The sequence below is a fragment of the Geotrypetes seraphini genome, chromosome 3 (assembly GCF_902459505.1).
Source record: "Geotrypetes seraphini chromosome 3, aGeoSer1.1, whole genome shotgun sequence".
Taxonomy (NCBI): domain Eukaryota; kingdom Metazoa; phylum Chordata; class Amphibia; order Gymnophiona; family Dermophiidae; genus Geotrypetes; species Geotrypetes seraphini.
This window is the reverse complement of record NC_047086.1, coordinates 303,467,283-303,492,083: the sequence shown is the minus strand read 5'-3', so window position 1 is coordinate 303,492,083 and position 24,801 is coordinate 303,467,283. Positions and strand designations below refer to the sequence as shown.

Below are 24,801 nucleotides of genomic sequence, written 5' to 3'. Positions count from 1 at the left end.
GGTTTCATTGTATGCATTTCATTTGGATACTATTTCCTTTCCAGTGATTCTGAACTTTAAGAATCTGATGAAATATTCACATAAACACAACTTTGCATGCAATGAATCTAATATACTTTACTTTTTTTTGTAGAAACAATTTTTTATTGAACAAGCCAGAAAAACAACAAATACAGTAACTGGAGATACAATAGTTCAAGAGAGTATACAACACGATACCCCCAATCCCAAGATCCCCTCCCCCACCCAGCATCCAACCCCGCACCCCTGACCCCTATATAATGTACTTTACTTATCGAGATTTGATTGTTTCATACATATATGACATAAATCAAAGGCTCCTTTTACATAGGTGCTCTAGCGTTTTTAGTGCACACGTCGGATTAGCGCGCTACCCGAAAAACTACCGCCTGCTCAAAAGGAGGAGGTAGCGGCTAGTGCGCGCGGCAATTGAGCACGTACTATTCTGCGCATTAAGGCCCTAACGCACCTTTGTAAAAGGAGCCCAAAGTATTATTAAACTTTAAAGTAAACAATCTAAAAGAAACACTCCTTTTTAATGCAAAAAGTAATGGCCAATCATTATAATTGTGAAATACAATATAGTTCTCTTGTGCAAATTAAGACAGATTTACTGCTACTACATTTTCTACTAACATTACTGCTACATGTACTCTCTCATTATCTGCGAGAAAAATCAACAGTATTGGGCTGTATAGTAAATATAAATATTCATTTTTATCTGACCCTCATGGACACCTTGAAACCAGGGGTCCACGGACCCCAGGTTATGATCCCCTGCTTTAGGCATTGGAGGGCTAGGTGTCTGGGGGTGTGGAGTGGTGCTCTTGGTTTTAGCATCAAAGTTTTGAGAATCAGCCTCTGAGCATGGTATGAGAGGGGGTGTGCATTTGTGCACATCCTTTGAGCCCCCGTCTGTATTACATTACGTTACGGACTTCTATTCCGCCTATACCTTGCAGTTCAAGGCGGATTACAAAAGAGCTAACTGGACATTTCCAGTGAAGTTACAACAGTTTTGCATGTAAAATATATGCATGTATGCATGTAAAATAACTCAATAAAGTTGTGCATGACAAAGAGCAGGAGTGATTTTCACTTGGGTGATTTTCAAAATGGAAATAATATCGATGCTTTTATTCTGAAAATTCACCAGTACCTTCACAAGAAAAAAAATATGCAAACACTGTCTCAGTTATAAAATTATCCCCATACCTATAAGTGGATGAAGCAGCTCTGTGCTTTTAGAAAACTATATTGTTGGAATCTATTTTTAAACTGTGATTCATATGGATTTCATTTGCATTTTATAAGTTGTCAGTTAATTAGTGGTTTATCATCACCAGTTTTTGCCTAATGTTTCACTTATATATATAATTCACTATTTAAGGCTGTCTTCCGCAGTGCCCTATCCTCTCTACACATTCATTTGACAAATATTCCATTACCGGCAGAGAAGTAAAGCCGTGCTCAAAGGAAAACCTACTGATTTAGATGATTGATGCTCTTGTGGTGATTTGAGTAGATTCCAATATTATGATTCTGAAGTGGGCAGCTAGCAGAGCACGTATATGGTCCTTTTCAGCGTTCTGGATGATATATTGCAGTTCAGGGCTGTCTTCATTCAAAAGGAAGGGGAGGAAGCGATGTAAAGCCAGAAAAGTTGCCAAGCATGACTTCATAAAGTTTGACTCTAGATTGAATCAGCTCTCTTTGAGCGTACTTAAAACATTTCAGAAATACTGTAGGTATTTAGCTCATGACTAGCATTTAATGGGTCATTAGGCTATATAACCGTCTTTAAGTTAAAGTAATAAACTCCTGAGGTTGAGCCTATGTCAGTCAGAATTTTTCTTTAACTGCCAGCTGCCACAGACAAAACAAGTTCAGATATTAGAGGTCTGCATGGGAACGGGAATTGCGGGGATCCCGCGGGTTCCCCCCCTGGCCCACGGGACTCCCACGGGGACGCCCCCTGGCCCACGGGACTCCCACGGGGATGAAAACAGCCTACCTAAATTCTGGCGATGCAGGCATGCAGCTTATAAGTCCAGCATCGCGGCGGGAAATAGCCATGCTGAGCAATGAGCACAGATATTCAGCAGCAATATCCAGATAGAGTAGTGATTTTGGTGGTGATATTCAGCCCCTAGCCAGATAGTTTACCCAGGTAACAGAACAGCTTTTTTGCTATCCTAAGATATTTCTCTAGATAACAGCAGTAAAAATTATCACTGTCCTGATAGGTCTAATTTCTATGAATGGTGCCCAAATTTGGGCAATGAACAAACTGAGTTCTGGTTGAGGGGCACGTGTTGGATTTCAGCAAAGCCTAGCCTTTGTTATGGGTCCTCATAAGAGACTCATAAATAAACCGATTGGCTTGAAGATGATACTCAAGGTGGTAAACAGGATCAGAAACTGGTTGCCGGAATTTGCTCGAAAAAAAAAAAAGGTGAATAGCGGAGTTCCTCAAAAATCTGTACACTGTGATTGCTGTTTATTTTAATTAATACTATAATTGATTATGATGTCATATACACTACTTATAAACCTAGGCCTCCTTATTTGCTCTCTAGAATTTATTCTTTCCTAGATTTGTAATCTGCTACTGTACACCTCTTAGGTCTATTTGGTTTAGCCATATCCACTTTAATAAAACCCTTATCGCACATGCACAGTGCCTGCCTGAGCTGATTTCCTGCCCCGATCTCCGATGCTGGCTGACTTTCTGCCTTCTGACTATGCTGCCACTGCCGAGACGCCTCTTCTTTTCACCCTCGGACCAGCAGCGGCAGCAACCACGGTTTCATCAAGCAGCCGCGGGGCATTTGCTAGGCTGGCCCACTTTGATAATGCGAGGTGGGCCGGCCTAGCAAAAGCCCCGAGGCTGCTCGGGCTAGTGGATGCTGGACAGGGGGTACTACTGGACAGGGAGGAGGTAAAAGTAAGGGAGAAGGGGTGCTGCTGGTCAGGGGGAGCAGGGAAGGAGTGCTGCTGGACAGGGGGGAGAGACAGAAAGAAAGACAGACAGACAGGGGGGCCAGGGAGAGAGGCAGACAGACAGACAGAAAGAAAGAAAGGGGACCAGGGAGAGAGAAAGAAAGGGGGCCAGGGAGAGAGAAAGAAAGACAGGCATACAGAAAGAAAGAAATAAATGCCTAAGTCTACACATCTATTCTAGCACCCGTTAATGTAACGGGCTAAAAAACTAGTATTATATAATGGTGAAACGAAAAAAAGGGCCAAAACATGACAGGGAATGTCTCCTTTGTGACTATGTACAGCACTGCGTACATCTGGTAGCACTCTAGAAATAATAGTAGTAGTAGTAGTAGAGAGGAGGACCTGAGTCCCCTGTTGCGAATTGCAGTGCATACCACTGGGTGGCCAAAACAAGACATATCCCCAGACCAAAGCTGAAAGTAATATATTTTTCAGTTCATGGCTAACAAATGCCTTTCTAAGGCTGCAGATGCAATTGCATGAGAAAACCTTTCGAAACAGAACTCGTCAGTTTTGGTCAGCTGTTATCCAAAGGCAGGAATCACCACAGCTTAAAATCTCTCACAAGCTTGCTACTGAAAGTCTGATTCATAACAACATCTTTCACTTGGTAGCGGTATTAAATCTGCTACCCCTAAGAGCTCACAGTACAGTACAGTCAAACCTTGGATAGCGAGTTACGTGGTTTGCAAGAGTGTTTTGCAAGATGATAAACAAGCGTTGCAAAATGATAAACGAGCGTGGTCTTGTAGTACAAGCACATATACGTGCGTCACATCAGATACGCACAATATGTGCGCGTCGCATCGCTGACCACATCTGAACCTAATACATGCACCCGCAGTTCAACAAACGCGCGCACACAACATACGCCCATCTCACGCTGAGCGCGGCTGGATGTAATAAAAGCATCACGCCCAATTCACCCGCAGTGTAGTGACTGTTCGAAAAAAAGTGAGATCTTGCAATACAAGTACGTACAGTACTGTATTTTCTATTAAAGTTTTTGGGATGTGGAACAAATCGTCCAAGTTTCCATTATTTCCTATGGGGAAATTCACTTTGATGTACATGCGCTTTGTGTTACGAGCATGCTTCTGGAACGAATTATGCTCGCAAACCAAGGTATGACTGTATATTACTTTATAGTTGTTAAGTCTACTTTTCATTTGTTTGCATATGCCACATTTCACTGATGCAGCAGACGGTTGTTCCTCACTAAGGGAAAAAGAGAAGAGGAGTCAGTTGAAAGTAAACGGCATTCCTATTTTGAGCGTGCCTATATACCATTGGTCTCAAACTCGCGGCCCCCCAGGTACTATTTTGTGGCCCGTGGTCTATACTAGTGCTGTCTATACTAGTGCTGCCTGCTCTTTGTAGCGTCCTCCAGCTTCCCCCCTGGCCTCTCGCTCTTATCTTCAGATAATTACCGCAGCCTGCAGAGAGGATCACTGATGCTATAGCGATCTTTGCAGGCTGCCATCGTCCCCGGCAGAACATTCCCTCTGCGGCGATCCTGCTCCTGACATCAGAGGAGGGGCGGGACCACGGCAGAGGGAATGTGCTGCGGAGGCCGATGGCAGCCTGCAAGGGACACTACAGCAGCGGTGATCCTCTCTGCAGGCTGCGGTAAATAGTTGAAACTAGGACCGGGAGGCCAGGGGAAAAGCTGGAGGACGCTGCAATAAAGGGGGGAACATGCAGGCTTTCGGGGGGGGGGGGAAGGAAGATTTATAAACAATAGTTTTACCTCATGCAAAATTGTGATTTCTTTAATAAGACATTAACTACTTTTTCTGCGGCCATCCAAGTACCTACAAATCCAAAATGTGGCCCTGCAAAGGGTTTGAGTTTGAGACCACTGCTATATACATATTAACAAAGCAAAAATAAGGAGATCCTCAAAAGAAAGGAGCATGTATAAATGAAACAGACAGATCGAAGTTGTAGCCTTAACAGTTTACATAGGGTTTATGAGCCATGTGCTAAAAAAAATATACCATTGCAACTTTAACAGAACCTGGAATGCTATGTGAAGTACTGAATTCCTTTTCAAACAGAGCCGGTCATCAATTAGTAGCTTGAATTATGGTATGTTTTACAAGATTTTCAAAGAAAACCAAACATATGCCAAGACTTTTTACCTTATAAACAATGAAGTGCTGGTGCTTTCATTGTTAGTGTGATAGATTTTTTAAACTGGGTCAAGATCCACCAGGGACAATGGAAGATATGCAAATTAGTTGTAACTTTCAAGACGAGATTTAAGCAAAAAAGTGCTACAAATAAAGTTGCAGGTTTTGTTTTTTTTTACTTAAAATATACTAGGAAATAATAAAGGATTTAATATAGAGGTGAATAAAAATATTTTGATTCTCCTTGGAAGAAGGGTGGTATATAAAGTTGAAAATAAAATTTAAACCTACTGTAACCCGGCAGCCCCTGTTGAGCAAAGTTTAATAAATCACAATAGGAAAGTACATTAAAGTGATAAAGAAGGGCATTTTCAATATGTCATCCTAGTAGATGTTTTGTGGAAGCCGTACAAAAATCCAGTAGCAAATGTGATTATTTTTAAAACAGAAAAAAAGTATTTTTGCTTCAAAAATGGTTATTTTTTTCAGATGTGTTTCAGTACATATAGCTTTTTGAAACATTTTTTGGGAAAAAAAAAATGTCCAAAAGAAAAATGCACAAAACAAGCCATTGGGATGTAAGAGGGGCCATCAGTTTTAGTAGACTGGCCACACAGAAATCCCAGCAGGGCAGTGAGGCACCTTAGGGGGCACACTACTGTAGTGAACTTCAAAAAGGCCTGGGTGCACTAGTGCTGCCCGATTCAGGGGGAAAAAAAATTTTGATTTGATTCAATTCGCTTTTCCTGTCCAATCGGACATTTTTTGTTTGTTTTTTTCAAACGTCCTGGCTGGTTTATTTTGTAGCCTTTCCAACCACCTCCCCCCCTCCTTTTCCCTCTCCACCCCATGCCAGCGCTGTGGTGTAAACAAAATAAACAAAAAATACTTTTCCTCTCTCTGTTAGGTCCTAGCTCATGCTCACTGTCTAACACTAGCTCTGGCAAGATACATTTAAATCTGATATATTGTAATTTCAAAATAGAAAATAAAATTATTTTTTCTACCTTCCACTGCCATATCCAACATTTGTTTCTTTCCCACTATCTACCATCTCTATCTCTCTCTCTCTCCTTGCCTTGTATCCTAGGTCAAACCTCTCTATTCCCCTCCATGCAGCCACTTTCCCTTCCTCCCTCCATTATGATGTGCAACATCTCTTCTCTCCCTTCCTTTCCTCCACCTCAATAATAATTCCTCTCTCCTCTTCCCCCATGTACAGCATCTTTCCTCCCCTTCTATCCTCCTGAGCAGCAGCTTTCCATTCCTTCCACCCCTCCAAGTCCTCCTAAAGTAGCAGCAGCCGTTGACGGTCAGCAGCGACATCACTCTGAAAAGGCAACTTGCGGCTTGTCCTGCTAGGGCTTCCCTCTGCCGCATCATCAGGGACACCATCAGAGACGTGGCAGAGGGAAGGCCCCGGCGGAGCAGGCCATGAGCAGTCTGTTCAGAATGATGCCATTGCTGACCATCCACCACCTCTGCCGTGGCTGATTTAGGAGGCCCTGGAGGTATGTCAGGTCTCACTGGGGGGGGAGGAGGAGGGTTGGTCGCGGAATCAGTTTGTCCAATTTTCTCAGACAACAAATTGCTTTGAATTGATTCACCAAAGTGAATCGATTTGAATCGGCAAATCAGGCATCACTAGGGTACACATCTCACCATAACCTCCTTATAGTATATGGTGAGCCCTCCAAAACCCAACCAAAACCTACTGAACCCAATTGTACACCACACCAATAGTCCTTATGCTTGCAGGTGTCACTTAAATGTAGGTACAGTGAGATTTAGGGGGGTATTTGCAGGCTCACATAGTCCACCATAAGTTTGGTAGTTAGAGTAGGGTATGGGCCTGAGTCTCCATCTCTATGGTTGACTACACTGCCCCCTAGGCTACTCCAGGAACCTGCTTGCTTCTCTACAAGGACTGGCCATAACATCTGAAGCTATCATACAAGCAGGTGTATACTATTTCATTCACATCTTTGGGGGATGGGTGAGGGGTCAGTGACCACTTGAGGAATGTGGGGGGAGGGGTTATGTCTTCATCCCTCCAATGGTCATCTGGTAAGTTTGGGCATCTTTCTGACACTTATTTGTTGTCAAAACAAGTCTACCCAACATCCATATTGTAACATGGACATTTTCTAAAATGTTCGATTATTGCAGAAAAACATCCAAATCATAAGCTCACCCTGGTCCCGCCCAAACTACACCTGTAACATTCCCCTTTGAGATTTAGACACACTGCAGAAAACCGCCATAGAAATCCACCTATAAAATGGGATTTGAAAATAGTGAATTGGAAGGATTTGGCAAGATAAACATCCATGTGCCTCTTTATGCTACATTTTTTCTTTTCTTTTTTTTTTTTGGGGGGGGAATGATCCTCAAAGGGAAATTGGAATAAAAATAATGAATTTGATGAATAATCATCAACATCTCTGTGTTCTTTTGTCCAAAACTAGAACACTGATGAAGATCTTAATAGGAAACCGAAACATTGCTCATAATGTTAATTAGGAATTGTCTTTTTGTTTAGGATGAGAACTTGACTTCTTGTTGACTGTTTAATGTAATGTTATGTAGCTATTTTTGTGTAGGCTGTACAATGTCATAGCAGGAAGCCTGTTAGCATGCATTAACTTTTTCCTTGAATCTTTAGGAGAGCTTCTTAAAAGTAGGGACAAGGGCCTACATTTTTTAGTAGAAGTTATTATGCATCCTACTTTAATGCAAAGTAAAGCATTCTGTTACAAAGGCAGGGAGGATGGGACAAAAGGTTAAAGGGCATTTTGGAAACAAACAGCTGGACCAGTTTATTTAAACAGATACAAGGATGGCGAGCTGACCTCAGTTTGACTTCTGGTGGGAGGAGCAAGAATGTCATTTTATTACTCTGCCCAGAAGGAAAAATGCTCTTGCATCTGAATTCACCCTAAAGGCATCCATACACATGGCTGTTTGCAGCACATCTCCTTTCAGAAATACATATGAGAATGTTTAAGAAGGGATTATAATGAAGTGTTTATCTAAAATATATTAAAGTAGACACCTGTGGTTGCATGATGAAATGAACAGGTGAGCTTGCCATTTATTTTTAGAAGTTAGAATTATTAGTTCTAGGCAAATACTATCGCAAAACAGTGAGCCACATATTTGTATTTTGGTGATGTAAAGGAGTTGAAATGTTACTGTTTTAATAGTATTTGTGGCTATTTTAATAGCACGATAATAAGATTTTACTCATCTAAAGCATGTCTTGAGACAGAAGGGTGTGTGTGTTTTTTTTTTAATTTGGGTTAAAAATGTTTCCTGAAAATGAAAAAGTTTAATGGATGTAGTTTTGGTAAAGAATTGCAACTGCAGTCTTGTCTGTGAAAGTCACAGGGAATGTTTGTTCAGAGGCCTCATGGTGTGATTGCTGTTCAGAAGTCTGTGTGTCACAGAGGGGTGGGAACAATGCATTCAGAGAAGCTCAGTGGGGTTTGCATTGCAAAGAAGTTTTTCTTTTCCTGATAGCACATCACTTTTTTTTCCACTGTGAAACAGTTTGCTATATCCACAGCCCACTAGCATTTGTTAAATGCAGCCAAGCCCACAAATGTTCTTTTTTTTATTATTTTGATTTTAATTCTTTCACATAGTATACACACTACACATATGCTTATGACATGTGCAATATAACATGTGCAAAGATAATGCCAATCCTTTTTATGGCTACAGTATATAAGAGAATCATTTAAAAATAGGTATTAATGTACAGCATCATTTTGGCTTCTAAGCATGTGTTTAAAATGGATTTTTTAACATCTCATAAAACATACACCAGTACTCTATTGTCAAATTGATACAGTGGGTCTGAATATTCTGGTCTATAATTTTTCCATATTACATTATGTTCCAGATTACAGGTTCTATGAAGACATGATTGATTGCATGCAAATTGTAACTTGATCATTTTCACAGAATATGCATTACAGAGGAAAGTAAAAGTCTGATAAGAGTATTATACTGCTCATTTAACCTTTAAGACATAACTTGAGCAGTGTAAATTGTGGGCTGAATGATTAATGCCTCCTAACATTTTAGTGGGCATTGATAACCGACCAAGAGGGTAATAGTGCATTTGGAGTCTCTGTTAGAAGTAAAAATTACACTTCAAGAAACTATTTGCTAGAAATTCCTCAGAGTTTCTGGATAACATGGCAAAGCAAGAGTATAAACTCAATTACTGTACAACTGTGACCTTTCCTTGACCTCAGGCTTTCCATAAGGAGGGGAAAAAAATAACAAGAAATCTCTAAAAGGAATGCATAGCTCTGAACTCCCTAGCAGTATGAGCTGGTGGCGATAAAACTCTAGACATTCCCTCATTTGATGGTGTGCTGCCATCACAGTTCATTATCTTAATAGTAAGCATTAAAGAGAATTAAACTTGCAAGAAGTTTAGGAAGGTTTTGATAAAAAAAAAAAAGTAAAGATACTAGAGTACCCAAGGCTGGAATATCACTAATTAAGTGGGGATAACAGATGCCCTTGTGAGCATCCTTTTTATGGACATTGGTTTTCCCCTACTGAATTGAAATGAGTGGTGCTGGTATTGTTCCAGAAAACTCTGCTAATTCCCACATGAAAAGATGAAATGGAAATGTCCAACTGTGGTAAGAGCGGGCAAACATAAATCAGCTCTGAAATCCAAAGCTTGCACTCTCAAAGGTCACCAGGGGCTTTGCAAGTTTTTCAGCATTTTAAGACTTGTGCATAAGACCAAATAAGTGAACGAAAAAAAAAAAACACAAAACTATCCATTAGTCCAGAACCTCAACACAAACACAAGAATTCTTTCATTAAACAAGTTATTTATGTTGCCTTTTTTAATTTTAATTTCAGGTTTATTAATGCTAGAAGAAGAATAGTGCAGCCCATGATAGACCAGTCCAATCGAGCAGGCAAGTCCCCAGTAGTAACTGTATTCAAGTCACGCAGGCGAAAACCATCCTCAAGCCATTCACCGGGAGGTCCTTTACCTGGTAAATAAACTAGCAATGAATGCTGGGAGTGACTGACAACTAAAATTAAATTCCAACCTTGTTACATAACAGCACTAATCAATTTAACTCCATAAAAGATACTTGGAATAAAATTAAGTATTGTTAATAAAGCAAATGGGCTTATTAAATTCTATAAAACTTTGATTTAGACTTTTTGCACATATTCAATATTAAATGTTGTTTTTTATTTTGAGTTCTCCTTCCCAGCTGTCCTCTCTGCTACTTTGACCACTCCCTGGTGCATGGCTTGGTGTGGAATTGCTGTAAACTTTATTACCTGTCAAAAGGGCAAAGGGGTCAGGATCGCTTGTGGGACTCAGTAAAAGTTCAAAGACATTCAATGAAGTAGAGCTTTATGGGCTTTCATAACCCAAGACAACTTACTTGAGATGCAAGCTTTTAAAGTACGGTAAAACCTAAGATTCAGGTAGCGGTATATTTATATACATCTTCTGTCTTTCTAGCAATTTCTTGGAAATCTATCTTTTGGGGTGATGATTTTTGTTCTTAATTATTTTATTCTTACATCTGTAATCCATATTTTCTTTGGGATCTTGGATAACAAATCTACATAACTACTTGGAATGAAGGAATGATCTTACTAAGGATTTTGGTTTTTTTTTACAATATTGCAATAAATCTATATTGTAATTTAAAACATTTATTAAGCAATTGCATGCTTCCAGAGGTGGTGTTGGGCTATTTATTTTCTTTTTTCTGTGCCTACTATTGTATCATTCATTGGCTATAAATTAAAATATACTGAAAGCTGAATTAGTTTAGGAATCTATAATTCAGGATTTATTGTTTTGCAACTTTGATGTAATATGTTTAGCTTTTAGTATGAACAGTTCCATGATGAAACTTTCTCAACTTATTATGAGCAATGACTATTGATGAGAACTGTTCATAAATAAATGTTCTGCACTTTTGTAGTAAGTCAAGGGACACCTTACAACCCGGACGGACAGCCAATGGGAGGTTTTGTCATGGATGGTCAGCAACATATGGGGATCAGAGCACCAGGTAAGAATTTATCACAGAGAGTCTTACACTCATAAGCAGCACAGGTAGACTGGTCAGAACAGGTAAATTATCTAATCCACTGTTCTTCAGCTATCTGCCTTGTCCTTGCTTGCCTTCTATGTGCTCAGGAGCCTGGAGAAGGAAAATCTGAAATGTTTCTCTCTGAAGGTCTCGTTGCTTCTTCATTCTCTGGAGTCTCTCTTTTTGTTTATTTTGTTTTATAGGGGTCTTTGGGCACTATCTGTTTGCTCATTTTCTGGCATCTTTTTGGATTTTTTTATCTCCCTTCCAGGACCTATGAGTGGAATGGGCATGAATATGGGCATGGAGGGGCAATGGCACTACATGTAACCTTCATCTAGTTACCCAATCGCAAAGCGAGGGGGAAGTAAGTACAAATGGGGTATCTCTTTACACTTAAGTTCAAGGAATATCTTGTTGTCTTGTATTTTCGTTTTTTTTTATTTATGTTCTCCCTGCCCATAGCTTCATGCTTGTTCATTCCTTCTTCATAAACCCTTGGTTTTTTTTTCTCGTGTGCTTTATTCCTTTTCTTGCTCATTTGTTAGTTCCTCGGCATTCTAGGCTTGTGAAAGAACTCTATATGATGTACATTTATCCTATATGTTGCCATTATACAACACTGACCACATGACAAAACAAGAAACTGGCAGGAGGTGGGGAGTACGTTTCCATAACAACAGACTGATTTGCAAAATGTAAGCAGTCTGCAGCAGTGCAAGGAGAGGAAAGAGCATGTCCCCAAAGTGTCATAAATCTGTCTAACCACAGTTGATGCATGAGTTACATTTCTACACTAACCTGCAAGACACCAAAAGGCAAACAGAGACTTCTTTTAGGTAAAATAAACATGAGCTTTGCTTAGGATGGCTTGATATATTTTGCGATCCATTCGAGAAAACTTTGAATTTTTTTTTTTTTTAGTTTATTTCTTTTCATCAGCCTGTCATAATGGGATTATGTGAGGCAGTGAAAAAAAAGGAAGAATACAAAATTGAGGTGTGCACAGCAGGCTATGGAGCTTAGCCCAGGCTAATTGACTATATCCAAATTAAGTATGCCATCATTTGCAGTGTGACAAATGGATCTGACTTATTCAGTATACAAAAATAGAGATCATTAATGCAGGCTTCAGTTGGAAGCCTACAAAACTGTCCCAGATTCTAACCCCTGCCTTTCTGAAGAGAGAAAAAATGTATGAAAAAAAAAGCGTTCAAATTGTAACCGTCCTTATGCAAGCCTTGTGTTCCATTTTTAATTACCTTTCAATGTCCTTCTTTCTTGTTCCTAAAATTAAAAGCAGTAGTTTCACAGCCTTCCTTGTATGTTTTAATTATATTATCACAGCATATGAAGGGCCAAGTGCATTTTACATCTGCGTTCTGTGGGTGTGAATTGAAAATAAGTTTAACAATTAGCTGTGAAAATGTAGCATGGAACTTGGAAATGCAACAGTCTTAATACCTCATGGTGGGAATTTCTTGCATAGATAATTTAAATTTACTCCTTTTTTTTTAAGTTTCTGGGTCAATTAAATCTGAATGATTTATTTTATGCTTTCATGACCAATTAAATTAATAGGTTATTACAAAAATATTATCTTTTTTTTTTATTAAAGAGCTGTGGGTACAGTATATTTTATAAGCAATTTTCATTAGTTCAAAAGTGTTCCTTTAGGCTAGATTAAGCAAGCATTCATTGCTAGAGCTCTGAGACCTGATTGCAAGGTGCTCATAGCATTCACAGTGTACTATTACTCAGAACTAAAGCCAATTGAACCTACTTAGCAATAGCATTATTCTTTCACCCTTGATGATTATGGAGCTTATAGCTCTCAGAAACAATACACCTGTCAGTTTCCATCAACTACAGCAATCCATGCAGAAGACAGAGGCCCATAGGAAAGCAGGAGGCTTATTGTTTTAGGTCCGGTTTTTCTTATTGTTTGCAAAATCAGTGAAAGGTTCACTGAATTCTGTGCCTGATTTTTTTTTTTTTCAGACATATATGATCATGGGGCAGGAACCAATTGATAACGGTTATTGATTTCTAATGTTTGCAAAGAGGTCTGGTTTGTTTTCAGCCACTCATCTTTCATGGTGTTCTCCATTTTTGCTTTTTATAGGGTTTTTGCAGAGGAATGCAGCTTTGCATTGTGCAGACTTTGAATGTCAATAAGGACTCATCCCCTTGTATTCAAATATGGGGCCTGTTGCAGGTTTCCAGGTCTTGCTGCATCTTTTCTGAGACCTGAAAACCGGCAACAAGCATGATGCTAGCTGTGGAGACCCAGAGAGAACAAATATTGGGCCCTTTTACTAAAGGGTGTTAGAATCTGGGTTTAGTACATCTTAACGCAAATCTTTCAAGTTTATTTAAGTTTCGATATACAACTCATAATACTGAGCGATGTACAATAAAATTAAAGGAGATAAAAAATTAAGAAAGAGGGATACACATAGCGATAATAATAATAAATATAGGATACGTTAGTATAATAAAGTATAGGGGTGGGGAGGAACTACAATATCTTGATAGGAAACAGTGAGAAGAAAATACATGAGGAAGGCGGGTAGGTTAGGTAATAAATAAATCCTTGTTTGAATAAACATAAAATGTTTAGATTTAATATACTTTAATATAAAATGCCATGAGCATAATTGAATAAAAAAGTTTTAAGACTGGACTTGAATTTAGTTAGAGAAGATATGTGATGAAGGAAGAGCATTCCAAAGAGTGGGAGCAGTTACTGAGAATATGGATTTTTGTGTAGTTTCATATGGTGTATGCACTAAGCCCAGAATCAACATGACAGTATATAGGTATGGCAGGTCCTATGTTAGTTTTTCCATTACTGCACAAGACTTGCAATAAAAATTAAAACATGAGCACTTACCATCTCCTGTTAAGGAGCTATTAAGGGCCCGATTCTGTATACGATGCCTAAAAATTAGGAGTCAACTAGTGCATTTATAAAAGTTAGATGCACTTCATAGAATCACAATTAGCGCTGCCTAAGCTGCCTTAGGTGTCCTAACCTTGGGCCAGATTCACTCACCTGCCTGATCGGGCCCGATCCGGGTAGGTCCGACAAATTCAGCAAACTCCAATATGCAAATCAGGGGAACGCCCCATCTGCCGGCATGGATTGTTCTATAGCGATCCCCACACATGTGCAGACCATCTTTTGATGGTCTGTGCATGCGCTGACTTTTTTTTTCTCTTTTTTTTCTCTTTTTTTTACAGCCCGTGGTTTTAACCCGCTTAAAGGCTGCGGGTTAAAACCACGGGCTTACACTGCGGGGAAGGGTGGGAGAGTCGGAGCAGGCAGGCGTTGAGGACAGCTCGGGGCAGGCAGGCGATCAGGGCAGCGTCAGGGCGCAGGCAGGCGATCAGGGCAGCTATAGTTGGGGAAGGCAGGCAGATCAGGGAAGCAGGAGATCAGGGCTGACAGGGCTGAGCAAGGTGGCAGAAGGCAGTCAGAAAGAACTTCAGCGACTGGTCCTCAGTAGTCGCTTTTTGGGTTGATCAGTGCAAACCAATTGGTACACAATCGGTTTGCTTAGTTAATCTAGCCCCTTAAGCGCACCTTCCCTTTGTCCAAAACAGGTGAAGCAAAACACACCCACGATCCACCCCCTAACCATGCCTACTTTGTAGTAGACACCCACCACCACGTTAGGTGCCTAACATCCAATTAAGTGTGATTTTCCTCAATTATGAGGTGCTAATATCCAGTTATCAGCGCCAATTAAGTCTTTAAACAATTAAGTTAAGAACATAAGAATTGTCATACTTGGACAGACACCGAAGTTCCATCAAACCAAAGTAGTATCCTGTTTCCAACAGTGGCCAACCCAGGTCTCAAGTATCTAGCTAGATCCCAAATAGCAAAACAAATTCTATTCTCTTTATCCAAGGAATAAGCAGTGGATTTTCCCAAATCATCTCAATAATTGCCTATGAGCTTCTCTTTTAGAAAATTATCCAAACTTTTTTTAAACCCCGCTAAGCTAACTGATTTCACCACATTCTCTGGCAACGAATTCCAGAGTTTAATTACATCTATGAAGAAATGTTTTCTCCGATTTGTTTTAAATCTACTACTTAGTAGCCTTCATTGCATGCCCTCTAGTCCTAGTATTTTTGGAAAGAGTGAACAAGCGATTCACATCTACTCTTTCCACTCCACTCATTATTTTATAGGCCTCTATCATATCACCCCTGAGTCGTCTTTGCTCCAAGCTTTGCTTTTGTGTCATAGGCAATTAAGAAAGAACACTTATTACCAAAGAACAACAAAAATATTGCAACATTAAGTTTCAAGTTACTTATTTTAACTTTACCTCATTCATTATATGGTAGAATCCCGGTTAACCAGCATTCAACTAACCAGCACTCTCAACCAACTGGCAAAAAAGATTCCCTCTCCCCACTCACCGAGGTCACCGTTGCTAATACCCAACACTCCAAAACTCCCATCCGAGGCCACTGTTGCTACTTCCCACCACTCCATACTCCCCTTGAGGCCACCATCACTGGTACCCAACACTCCAACCCCATCCCCTGAGTCCACCAGTACTTCTGTCCTCCACTGCAAACTCACCCCACCCCCTAGGCCACCGACACTGCTCTCCTCCCTTCATGCTGCTGTCCACTTCCTCGCCTCACTGACCGGCACTATGCTTGCTGCGTGCTGGTGCTGAAAGAGCATGCTATTGAAGTTCCAAGTTGGGCTGCTGTGGGGCCTTGAGCATATAAGCATGATCAAGGCCTTCTGGCTCCCATCCTCTCTGAGAATATGGGGGTGGGGGGAGGGAGTTTGGAGCCACTTTAGCCTCTCCTCATAGGGAAGTCAACCCATACCTTTTATCATTTTTGTTGCCCTTCTCTGTACTTTTTCTAATTCCGCTATATCTTTTTTGAGAGACGGTGACCAGAACTGCACAAAGTATTCGAGTTAGGCACCTATATTGACTGGGAACGCCAATGTGGGCACCTAATTGTAGACAGATTTTATAGAATTTGCCTGTAAGAGCCCAATTCTTTATAGATTGCCTAAAAAATTTGCGCTGACTAGTGTGGCACTAAACACGATTCTATAAAAGTTAGAATCACTCTTAGTGCCACCTAAGCAGTGTTAGATGTCAATGGACATCCTAACTTTTAGGCACACTGTATTTGTACTAGGATTTTCTTGGCCTAAATACATGCACCTAAGTCAAAAACAGGTGCCTAGCTCTAAAACATGCCCATTATCCACCCCAAACCACACCCATATTTAGGTAGGGGCTTTGGACAAGACGAGTGGAGGGGCATAATCAAAAGAAACATCTAAGTCCGTTTTGGGCCTGTCGCTAGTCGTCCATAGTCGGCAGTGTCTAAAGTCCATTCTTGAAAAATACATCCAAAATATTTTTTTGGCAAAAATCGTCTAACTGTATGTCCAGCCATTTTGATCGCCCAAACCGCTAAGTTATCTTTATACCCCATTCTCGTCCAAAAATTTGTCCAAGTCAAAAACGCCTAGAACAAGTACTTTTGGGTGTGGGAGGGGCCAGCAAAGTGATGGCAACAGAGTAGTGTGGCACCTTAAAGGGCACTGCTACGAACTTCACAAAAAGGGTGCCACATAAACATCTCACCATAACTCCCTTATAGGTCATGGTGAGCCCCCCAAAACATCCCCAATACCTACTAGACATACCTATCTACAACCCCAATAGTCCTTATGGCTGCAGGTGCCACCTATATGGCAATACAGTAGGGGTTGGGGATTGCACATGTTCCACTATGAATGCAATGATTAGAGTGGCTTATGGGCCTGGCTCCTTCTCTCTATGGTTCACTAGCCCACCCAGACTACTTAAGCCACCTCTTTGCTATGCCAGATGCTGATGTTCTGGAGGGAGGTATGTACGTTTTTATTCCGATTTTTATGGTGTTGTGGGTGGGTCAGTGATCACTGGAGCAGTGTGTGGGGGGTCTGTACTTTGTGTCTACAGTGCTTATCTGGTCACTTTGGATATCTTTTTGCCACTTAGACCTGGTTTTATATGGCCTAAGTCACAACGTCCAAGTTCCGTCCAGGCAGCCTCATTAAACTTTCGGTTATACTTGCAGTACGACTAAGTTTAGATCAGCCCACATCCCACCCAAATCCCGCCCTCGCCACTCCTCCTAAAACACCCCTTTTAGCTCTGGTCATACAACAGCACTGAAAGGGCCTAAGTCGTTTTGAGATATGTCTAAATTCCGTTTTGATTATCGGCACTTGGATGACTTGTCTTTTAGATCGTCCAAGTACTGATTTAGACAGGTTTTTATTTTTAAATTATGAGCCCCCTAACTTTTAGAGACTCACACCTGTGAAGTTAGGCACATGTCAGTTCTAATTAACATCGATTACAAGATATTAAGTGCCAATTATTGATGCCAGTTAAGCCTAATAATTAAGTTAACATGTGCATACTTTTGATCTGTTTTGATCTTTCCTAACATTGTTTGGGCATTTTTGTAACATTTTTTAATACGTTACTGAAGAATTTGTAGGTCTTGTTTTCATATGTGTTGTTATTATTTTGAAGAATGATTTGTATTGTTTTTGTTTTTGATCTATGTATGTTTATTTGAAACCGCTGTGACTCCAGGTGGTATATTAAGTTTTTAAATAAATAAATAACATATGAGCATAAAAATTGCTATACTGGGGGCTACATGCACAAAACACAGTCATTAAGACAGTGTGGGTCACTTTTGGCCGACTCTGAATAACGATTGATGTTCCAAGAAGTCTGCATGCAAATTATTTGCACGGAGGTCTGAGAGCGACTTGACACATGCGTAGAGCTGGCTTGGGAAGCCCTAACAGCTGAGTGGCAGGGGAAGCCCCAAAGCAGCCTCCTGTCACTCAGCTGTTTGGGTTTGTTTGGTTTTTTTTTAATGGCACAGATGTGCTTGTGTTACACATGCACAATATCTGCCCCATTAAAAAAAAAAAAAATGCTGTGCTGCCCTCCTCCCCCCCCCCCCACCGCTGATGACGGCCCTCTCCAATGACCCCCACCCTGATGAACCGGAATGGAAGCAGGAGGGATGCCCACTCCCTTCTACCACTGGATGCTCCCCCTGCCCCTCTCTCACTACCCCAAACTTCCCCCCCCCCGCACCTGTCTCAGAAGTTGACAGCAGGAGAGATACCCAGTCCCTCCTGCTGCAAGGCCCACCACTCTTCCTCTTCCCGGTGCATCATGTGATGCACTTCCTCTTCTAAAACGCTTCCTCTTCCTGGTGCATCATGTGATTCACAGGGAGGAGCCTAAGGCCCTGATTGGCTCAGACGTCTAAGGCCCATGCCCTTAGGCCCCTGTCCATGCATCACATGATGCACCGGGAAGGAGAATGCCCACCATTTTGGAGTGTCAGGCCTCAGAGTAGGAGGGACCGAGCATCTCTCCTGCTGTCACGTTCTGAGACAAGTACAGCAGAGGTTTGGGCGGGGGGGGGAGGGGAAGGGCATGGTACATCCGGTGACAGGAAGGAGTAGGTATCCCTCCTGCCTCTTTTAGTACCAGGGTCGTCGAGGAGGGCCAGCACTGCAGGCCAGACCATTATTTTTAATGGGCACAACATCTGTGCCCATAGGAAAAAAATGGAAAAAGACATACCTCTCAGTAACACGGTTATTTTACAGTATAACACCTTCAATCAATGTGTCTTCTATTGTTTGTGCTCAGTCGAGTAATCAGTATGTCTGCCAAATGGGCCTCAAAATCCAAAGGATACACACTCCAAAAGAGCAGAGCTCCTAAAGAAGGGTCTTATTATAATTATTGGCCCTCTCCCAGAAAAACACCAAAGAGAAAAAAAAACTCCTTTTAGGAGAAAAATTCTCTGGTTCAAAAACCAGAATTAAATCTTAGGCTCGTACTTGTCTCTCAGCACAAACAAATCTACTATCAAAATGTTATCAAAATTCAAGGCAGAAACTTAGCTTAAGAGCAGTCTTCCTCATTTGCTGGTACCGCCATTCCTGGGTTCCTGCTTCCATGTTGGCGATAATTTATAATCCACGAACCACCACTCTCTCTGCTAATTATCAGGGATCACCAAGCTGTCAAATTAAATCCACATTCTTGACAAGAGTTCTTGCAAGTCCTTGTTTCACAGATCACTGTGTCAGGAGAATAACCTCTCGCAATATCCAAGCTGTTCAAACTTGCCTACGTGGTTCCACCTTTCTATAGTGATGTCACTTGTGACATCAGCAAAAAGCGCAAAATTGAAAAAATCCTTAGTTCTGAAGCATACTCCACCCTAGTCCCTTTATATTTGAACTATCCATCCAGCTTTCCCACCTTACTTAAAAAAAAAGAAAAAAGAAGAAGATTTCCACGCTATAGTAGTATTAAGTCCATTTGGTTCAACTGTTTTGCAGTTCATAAATCAGTATCTACTCCTGCCGTCATAATAGTTTTTAAATACCGCCACCTCTAGCTGAGGCCATGAGCTGTTTTAAGACCGTACATCAAAGACTCTCAAAGTCATGCTGGTGCTGAATACAATGTTTCAACATAAGAAGTGCCATCCCCGGAACAGACCCTAGGTCCATCAAGTCCGGTGATCCGCACATGCGGAGGCCTCGCCAGGTGTACCCTGGCATAGTTTTAGCCCCATATCACTCTGAGCTTCTCATAAGGAGAAGTGCATCTACATTACCCTTAACCATGTCACTTTATGCCTCTCATAAGGAGATGTACATCTAACTTAATCTTAAATCCTAGAACGGTGGATTCCGCAATTACCTCTTTAGGGAGAGCATTCCAGGTGTCCACCACTCGTTGCGTGAAGCAGAACTTCCTAATATTTGTTCTGAACTTGTTCCCCCTTAGCTTCAGTATAAATGTGAAAAAAGTACCCAAGATCACCAGATAACCACTGCAGAGATAAGAGGCCCCCACACACACTTCCCCAGAGCTCACTGACTTCCTCACACCCACAAAGATCAGAATACAAATGTGCATACCTGTCTCCAGAACAGCAGCACCTGGTATAGGAAAGCCTAGTAGATCTACAGACATGTCTTTAAGTAGCCTGGTAGAACATAAGCACTTCCAACCTGCTGTTTCTAATCCATGATCTATGCTCAATAATCCTGGTGCAAAATGACCTAGATGTCTGACCAATGTAAATCCTTTTGCACAGGCACTTGATTAAATAAATCACATTCTTAGACGTACATGGTAGCTCCCATTAGAGTTTTCATCTACCTACCATAATCCCATTGCACTACTGTACCTTCTAATTGTCACGGCACAGATTGAACAGCGTCCGCACTTGAAAAAAACATTTGTCTTCCGATTTCAGTTAAGTTTTCATTCCTTGCAAACAAGACCATACAGTGAGTTTGGTACAATATCTCATGGCTGGAAAACATCTTCCACTTCCATTTGACAATAGATGCAATCTTGCGAGATAATGAAGTACATTTTAAGTTGCAAGTCGGGAAAGATTGATCATCAAATCTATTTCAAGGTTGTAACAACAAATCTCTATTATTATGCTGAATTCACCAGCTTTTTTGGGATATCCTCGATGCAAGAATTTCTTTTTAAGTTCTCCAGCTTTCCTTACATATTGTTCCTTTGACTCACAAATACATCTAAATCTAAAAAATTGTGGCATATTGAGATGTGCCTAATTTTAGATGGACTTTATAGAATTTGGGGGCTAGTGTTCCCACATTAGCTAGTAAGTGAATACTAATGCAAACATACTAGCTGGTTGATGCTTCCGTGCATATTTTCAGCCCATGACACACATCACTCTGAAAAATTATTTTCAAAAAACAGTGTTCTTGGCGCATGCAAAAAAGAATTTTGTGGTAAAACCATTTCTCATGTATTAAGGGCCTGATTCTATAAACAGCAGCAAACAAATTGGTGCCAGTCATAATGGCGCTTTGCATGATTCTATAAAAGGCATTTGCCGTATACAGAATAACGCTTCATGGCAATATGCGGCATAACATTTAGGCGCACCTATTTAGGCCAAGGAAAACTAGGTCTAAATACCTGCAGGTCGGGCATAACAGTGCGCATAACTTTTAGGAACACCCTTGATCCGTCCATGCTTCTCCCCTTGCCATGCCCCCTTTTGAGATTTGTGCACTAGAACAGAGATGAGCATAGATAGGAGGGACTTACCAGCTAAGTTGCGGGGGGAGGGGGAGCGGACATAGGGGGAGATAAGTGAAGAGAGACAGTGAGGGGCAGCCAAGCGAGTGCATTTATAGGTCAGTAAGAGGAGTTTGAATTGTAATCAGAAACAAATGGGAAGCCAATTAAGTGACTTTAAGAGAGTGGTAACGTAAGTATAGCGGTTCTAATGGAATATGAGTCGTGCAACCGAATTCTGGATGGATTGAAGGGGAGCGAGATGTCTAAGTGTCTGAGAGAAATAAGTTGCAGTAGTCTAAGCGTGAGGTGATAAGGGCATGATAAGCATTTTGGTAGTGTGCTCAGAGAGGAAGGATAAGATTTTGTTACTATTACAGAGGAAGAAGTGGCAGGTTTTAGTGATATGTTGTATCTGGGCGGTGAAGGAGGGAGAGGAGTCAACGATGCAAGCAAACAAGACAGGGAGGATTAGAGAGTGTTGCCTACAGAAACAGAATGGGGGGAAGTGGGGAGATGGGTTTAGGCAGGAAAATGAGTTCAGTTTTAGCCATATTCATATTTAGATGACAGTGAGGGGGAGGTGGGTTTAGGCGGGAAAATGAGCAGCTCAGTTTTAGCCATATTCATTTTTAGATAGCGGTGAAACATCCAGGTAGCAATGTCTAACAAGCAGGCTGAGACTCTGGTCTGGGTTTCAGTAGAGATATTTGGTGTGGAGAGGTAGATCTGGGAGTCGTCAGCATAGAGGTGATATTGGAAGCCATGGGAGCCTATTTTTGTTGGCAAAAAATAAAATAAAATGATGTTCCCATAATGGCAGACTATGTAAATCAGATATGTACAGTCTTATTTATTTATCAGACATAAACACAAGAGTTTGGAAAACCTGAAAAATATTTCTTCATACTTGCATATTACCTATTTTAGTTATTTACTTTAATGAAACCATAGAGAGCTTTGAATATATATGAAATCTGCTGGCTCATTAAGTTTTTCCTATTATTACTTATTTTTAATTATGCATGTTTATGAGTAATAACAGCTACCTTTACACTGTATTTAAAATTAATTTTGATTTTGATGTTTTCCCTTCAGGACTACAAAGCATGCCAGGGGATTACATATCTCAGGGTGGTCCACTGGGTATGAATATGGGACAACCAAGTTACACTCCACACCAGATGCCCCCACATCCTGCTCAACTGCGTCAAGGGCCCCCAATGCATACCTACATTCCTGGACACCCTCACCACCCAGCAATGATAATGCATGGAGGACCACCCCACCCTGGAATGCCAATGTCAGCATCTAGCCCCACAGTGCTTAACACAGGAGACCCAACAATGAGTGGACAAGTCATGGACATTCATGCTCAGTAACTTAAGGGATGTGTGTTGTCTGCAACAGCGGCAATTTCAAGTAGTACCTTTCTGCAATGACTATGGAGTTCCATTCTTGATGTCTACTTTAGACCAAGGAAAAGGTCAGAGTCTTCATAGGGACTTTAATAGCAGAAAACATCAACTGAACTCAACTTTTGGGGGACATAAGTATATAAGACATTAAGAGAACAAAGAGTGAAATATTGTAAATGCTATTATACTGTTATCCATATTATGTTATTTCTTATAGATTTTTTTTAAAAAAATGTGAAATTTTTCCACACTATGTGTGTTGTTTCCATAGCTCTTCACTTCCTCCAGAAGCCTCCTTACTTTGGGAAAAAAAAAAGCCTTACAATTATCCTGCATACGTCAAAGAGGGCTTATTTGCAGGGTTTTTGGAGCATTAAAATAACTATGTCAGGCAGAAGAATCTTTCTTCTATCCTAGGATTTCAGCCATGTGCTCTATCTCTACTCTTTCTTTCCCTCTCTCCCTACTCCTCTCCAGATCCCCTACCCCCTTGCCTGGGGCTTGAATTTGCATGTGTAACTCAGTTACCATATTTGAATTGGCCTGAACAGATGTAAATTGGGAAGGATAGGAAAAAATGCAGTCATCATCAATGATAATCAGCTGTTGCAAGCAATGTCTTAAGGAGACTGGTAGGAGGAGGCATGGAAACCAAAAGGCAGTGTGTTTGGAGCCTAATTGTCACATCAGAGCATCAATGTCCCCATGCAGTAACAACCACCTTATACATCACTTCCTGTTTTATGCATCTGAAAACGAACTGAAGAAGATTTATTTTTAATATGTTGACTTTATTTCTGAGCAAAGCATCCATTATGTGTGCATTTTTCCATAGTCCCATCATGGAGCATTTATGTATACATTGTAAATAAATTTTGTGCAAAAAGGACTGGAAAAAAATAACTGTATTATTGCAATTTTTTTGTAAAAGTAGCAGTTTGGTATGAATTGGCATGCATACAGATTTACTAAGTGGGATAAGCTAATTATACTTTTTTGTTGTGGTTAGACAAATGCTTGTTGATAGGATTTTTCTATCAAAAATCCAACAAGCTAATAATTAATAATAATCATTGCACACTGAGTCTTAGAGTATCTGATTGAAACAGTTTGGATTGTATATTGAGTCCGAGCCCAGCTGTAGTAGTTTGAGTGCAGTAATGAAATCTGAATCTAAAATAAAAAACAAATTATTTTTTGTCATGCTGACTCCACTACTTCAAACAGTAATTACTTTACTGCCCCCTCAAAATTTGAAGGAATACCATTACACTTAAATTTCAAAATATCCATAGAAAATTATACATTTTTAAAGGGGTCCCGCCTTAGTCAGGACCCCTAGAAAACTGTAAATTACAAATTTCTTCAATTATTTTATAACTTTTATTAGATTTTTCTCCCTGGAATTGTATTAAGCTTTTATTGCAATGTTATTATTTTGAACTGTTTCATATTACATTTAATGGATCGGGTCCAGGTTGAACTTTTTTTCTTAAGTTTAAAGGTGTGGGGGTGGGAGGAGGGATCAAAAAAGGTCAGGAACACTACTTGTGAAGAAAAAAAAAAATGATTTCGATTCTGTATCATATTCCAAAGAACTTCTATAAGGAATGGGACAATGTAAATCTGCAGAAATAATTTCTTTCCTACAGTTTCCTTTTTATGAGTTGTGCTGTAATCTGAAAATGAATGAATATTCCAGCAGAGCTTCTAAATTTGTTCCTTAAGAATTTCAGAACATTCATGATAACTATTCAAATGAAAAATTTGATCTAAGAGCTAGGACAATTTCCAGCTTGCTGATTGTTCTCAAAAGACCAGGTTTGGGAATCACGGATGTAGAAAATTATGCACAAGTCTTATTCAGACCTTTTATGTGACTGTACACTGATCTATATATGATAGAAGGGTCTACAATGACCAATCATATCAACCAAGTCTGACT

The 24,801-nt window shown here is 40.4% G+C and overlaps 1 protein-coding gene across 6 annotated transcripts in view; it reads left to right on the top strand.

Annotated features, from left to right (window-relative positions):
* The window catches only part of MEIS1 (Meis homeobox 1), a 374,507-nt gene extending 350,450 nt beyond the window's left edge, over positions 1–24,057 (top strand). For 2 of the 6 annotated variants that reach the window (XM_033938659.1, XM_033938660.1), the window contains exons 10-12: positions 10,056–10,195; positions 11,153–11,242; positions 22,537–24,057. In XM_033938659.1, the coding sequence (XP_033794550.1) occupies positions 10,056–10,195; positions 11,153–11,242; positions 22,537–22,820 (514 nt within the window). In that variant the 3' untranslated portion in view covers positions 22,821–24,057. Of the gene's footprint in view, positions 1–10,055; positions 10,196–11,152; positions 11,243–11,534; positions 11,631–22,536 lie in introns of all 6 variants that reach the window. The other 4 variants (XM_033938664.1, XM_033938665.1, XM_033938661.1 and 1 more) reach the window with 4 other exon arrangements.
* Positions 24,058–24,801: the final 744 nt, after the last annotated feature.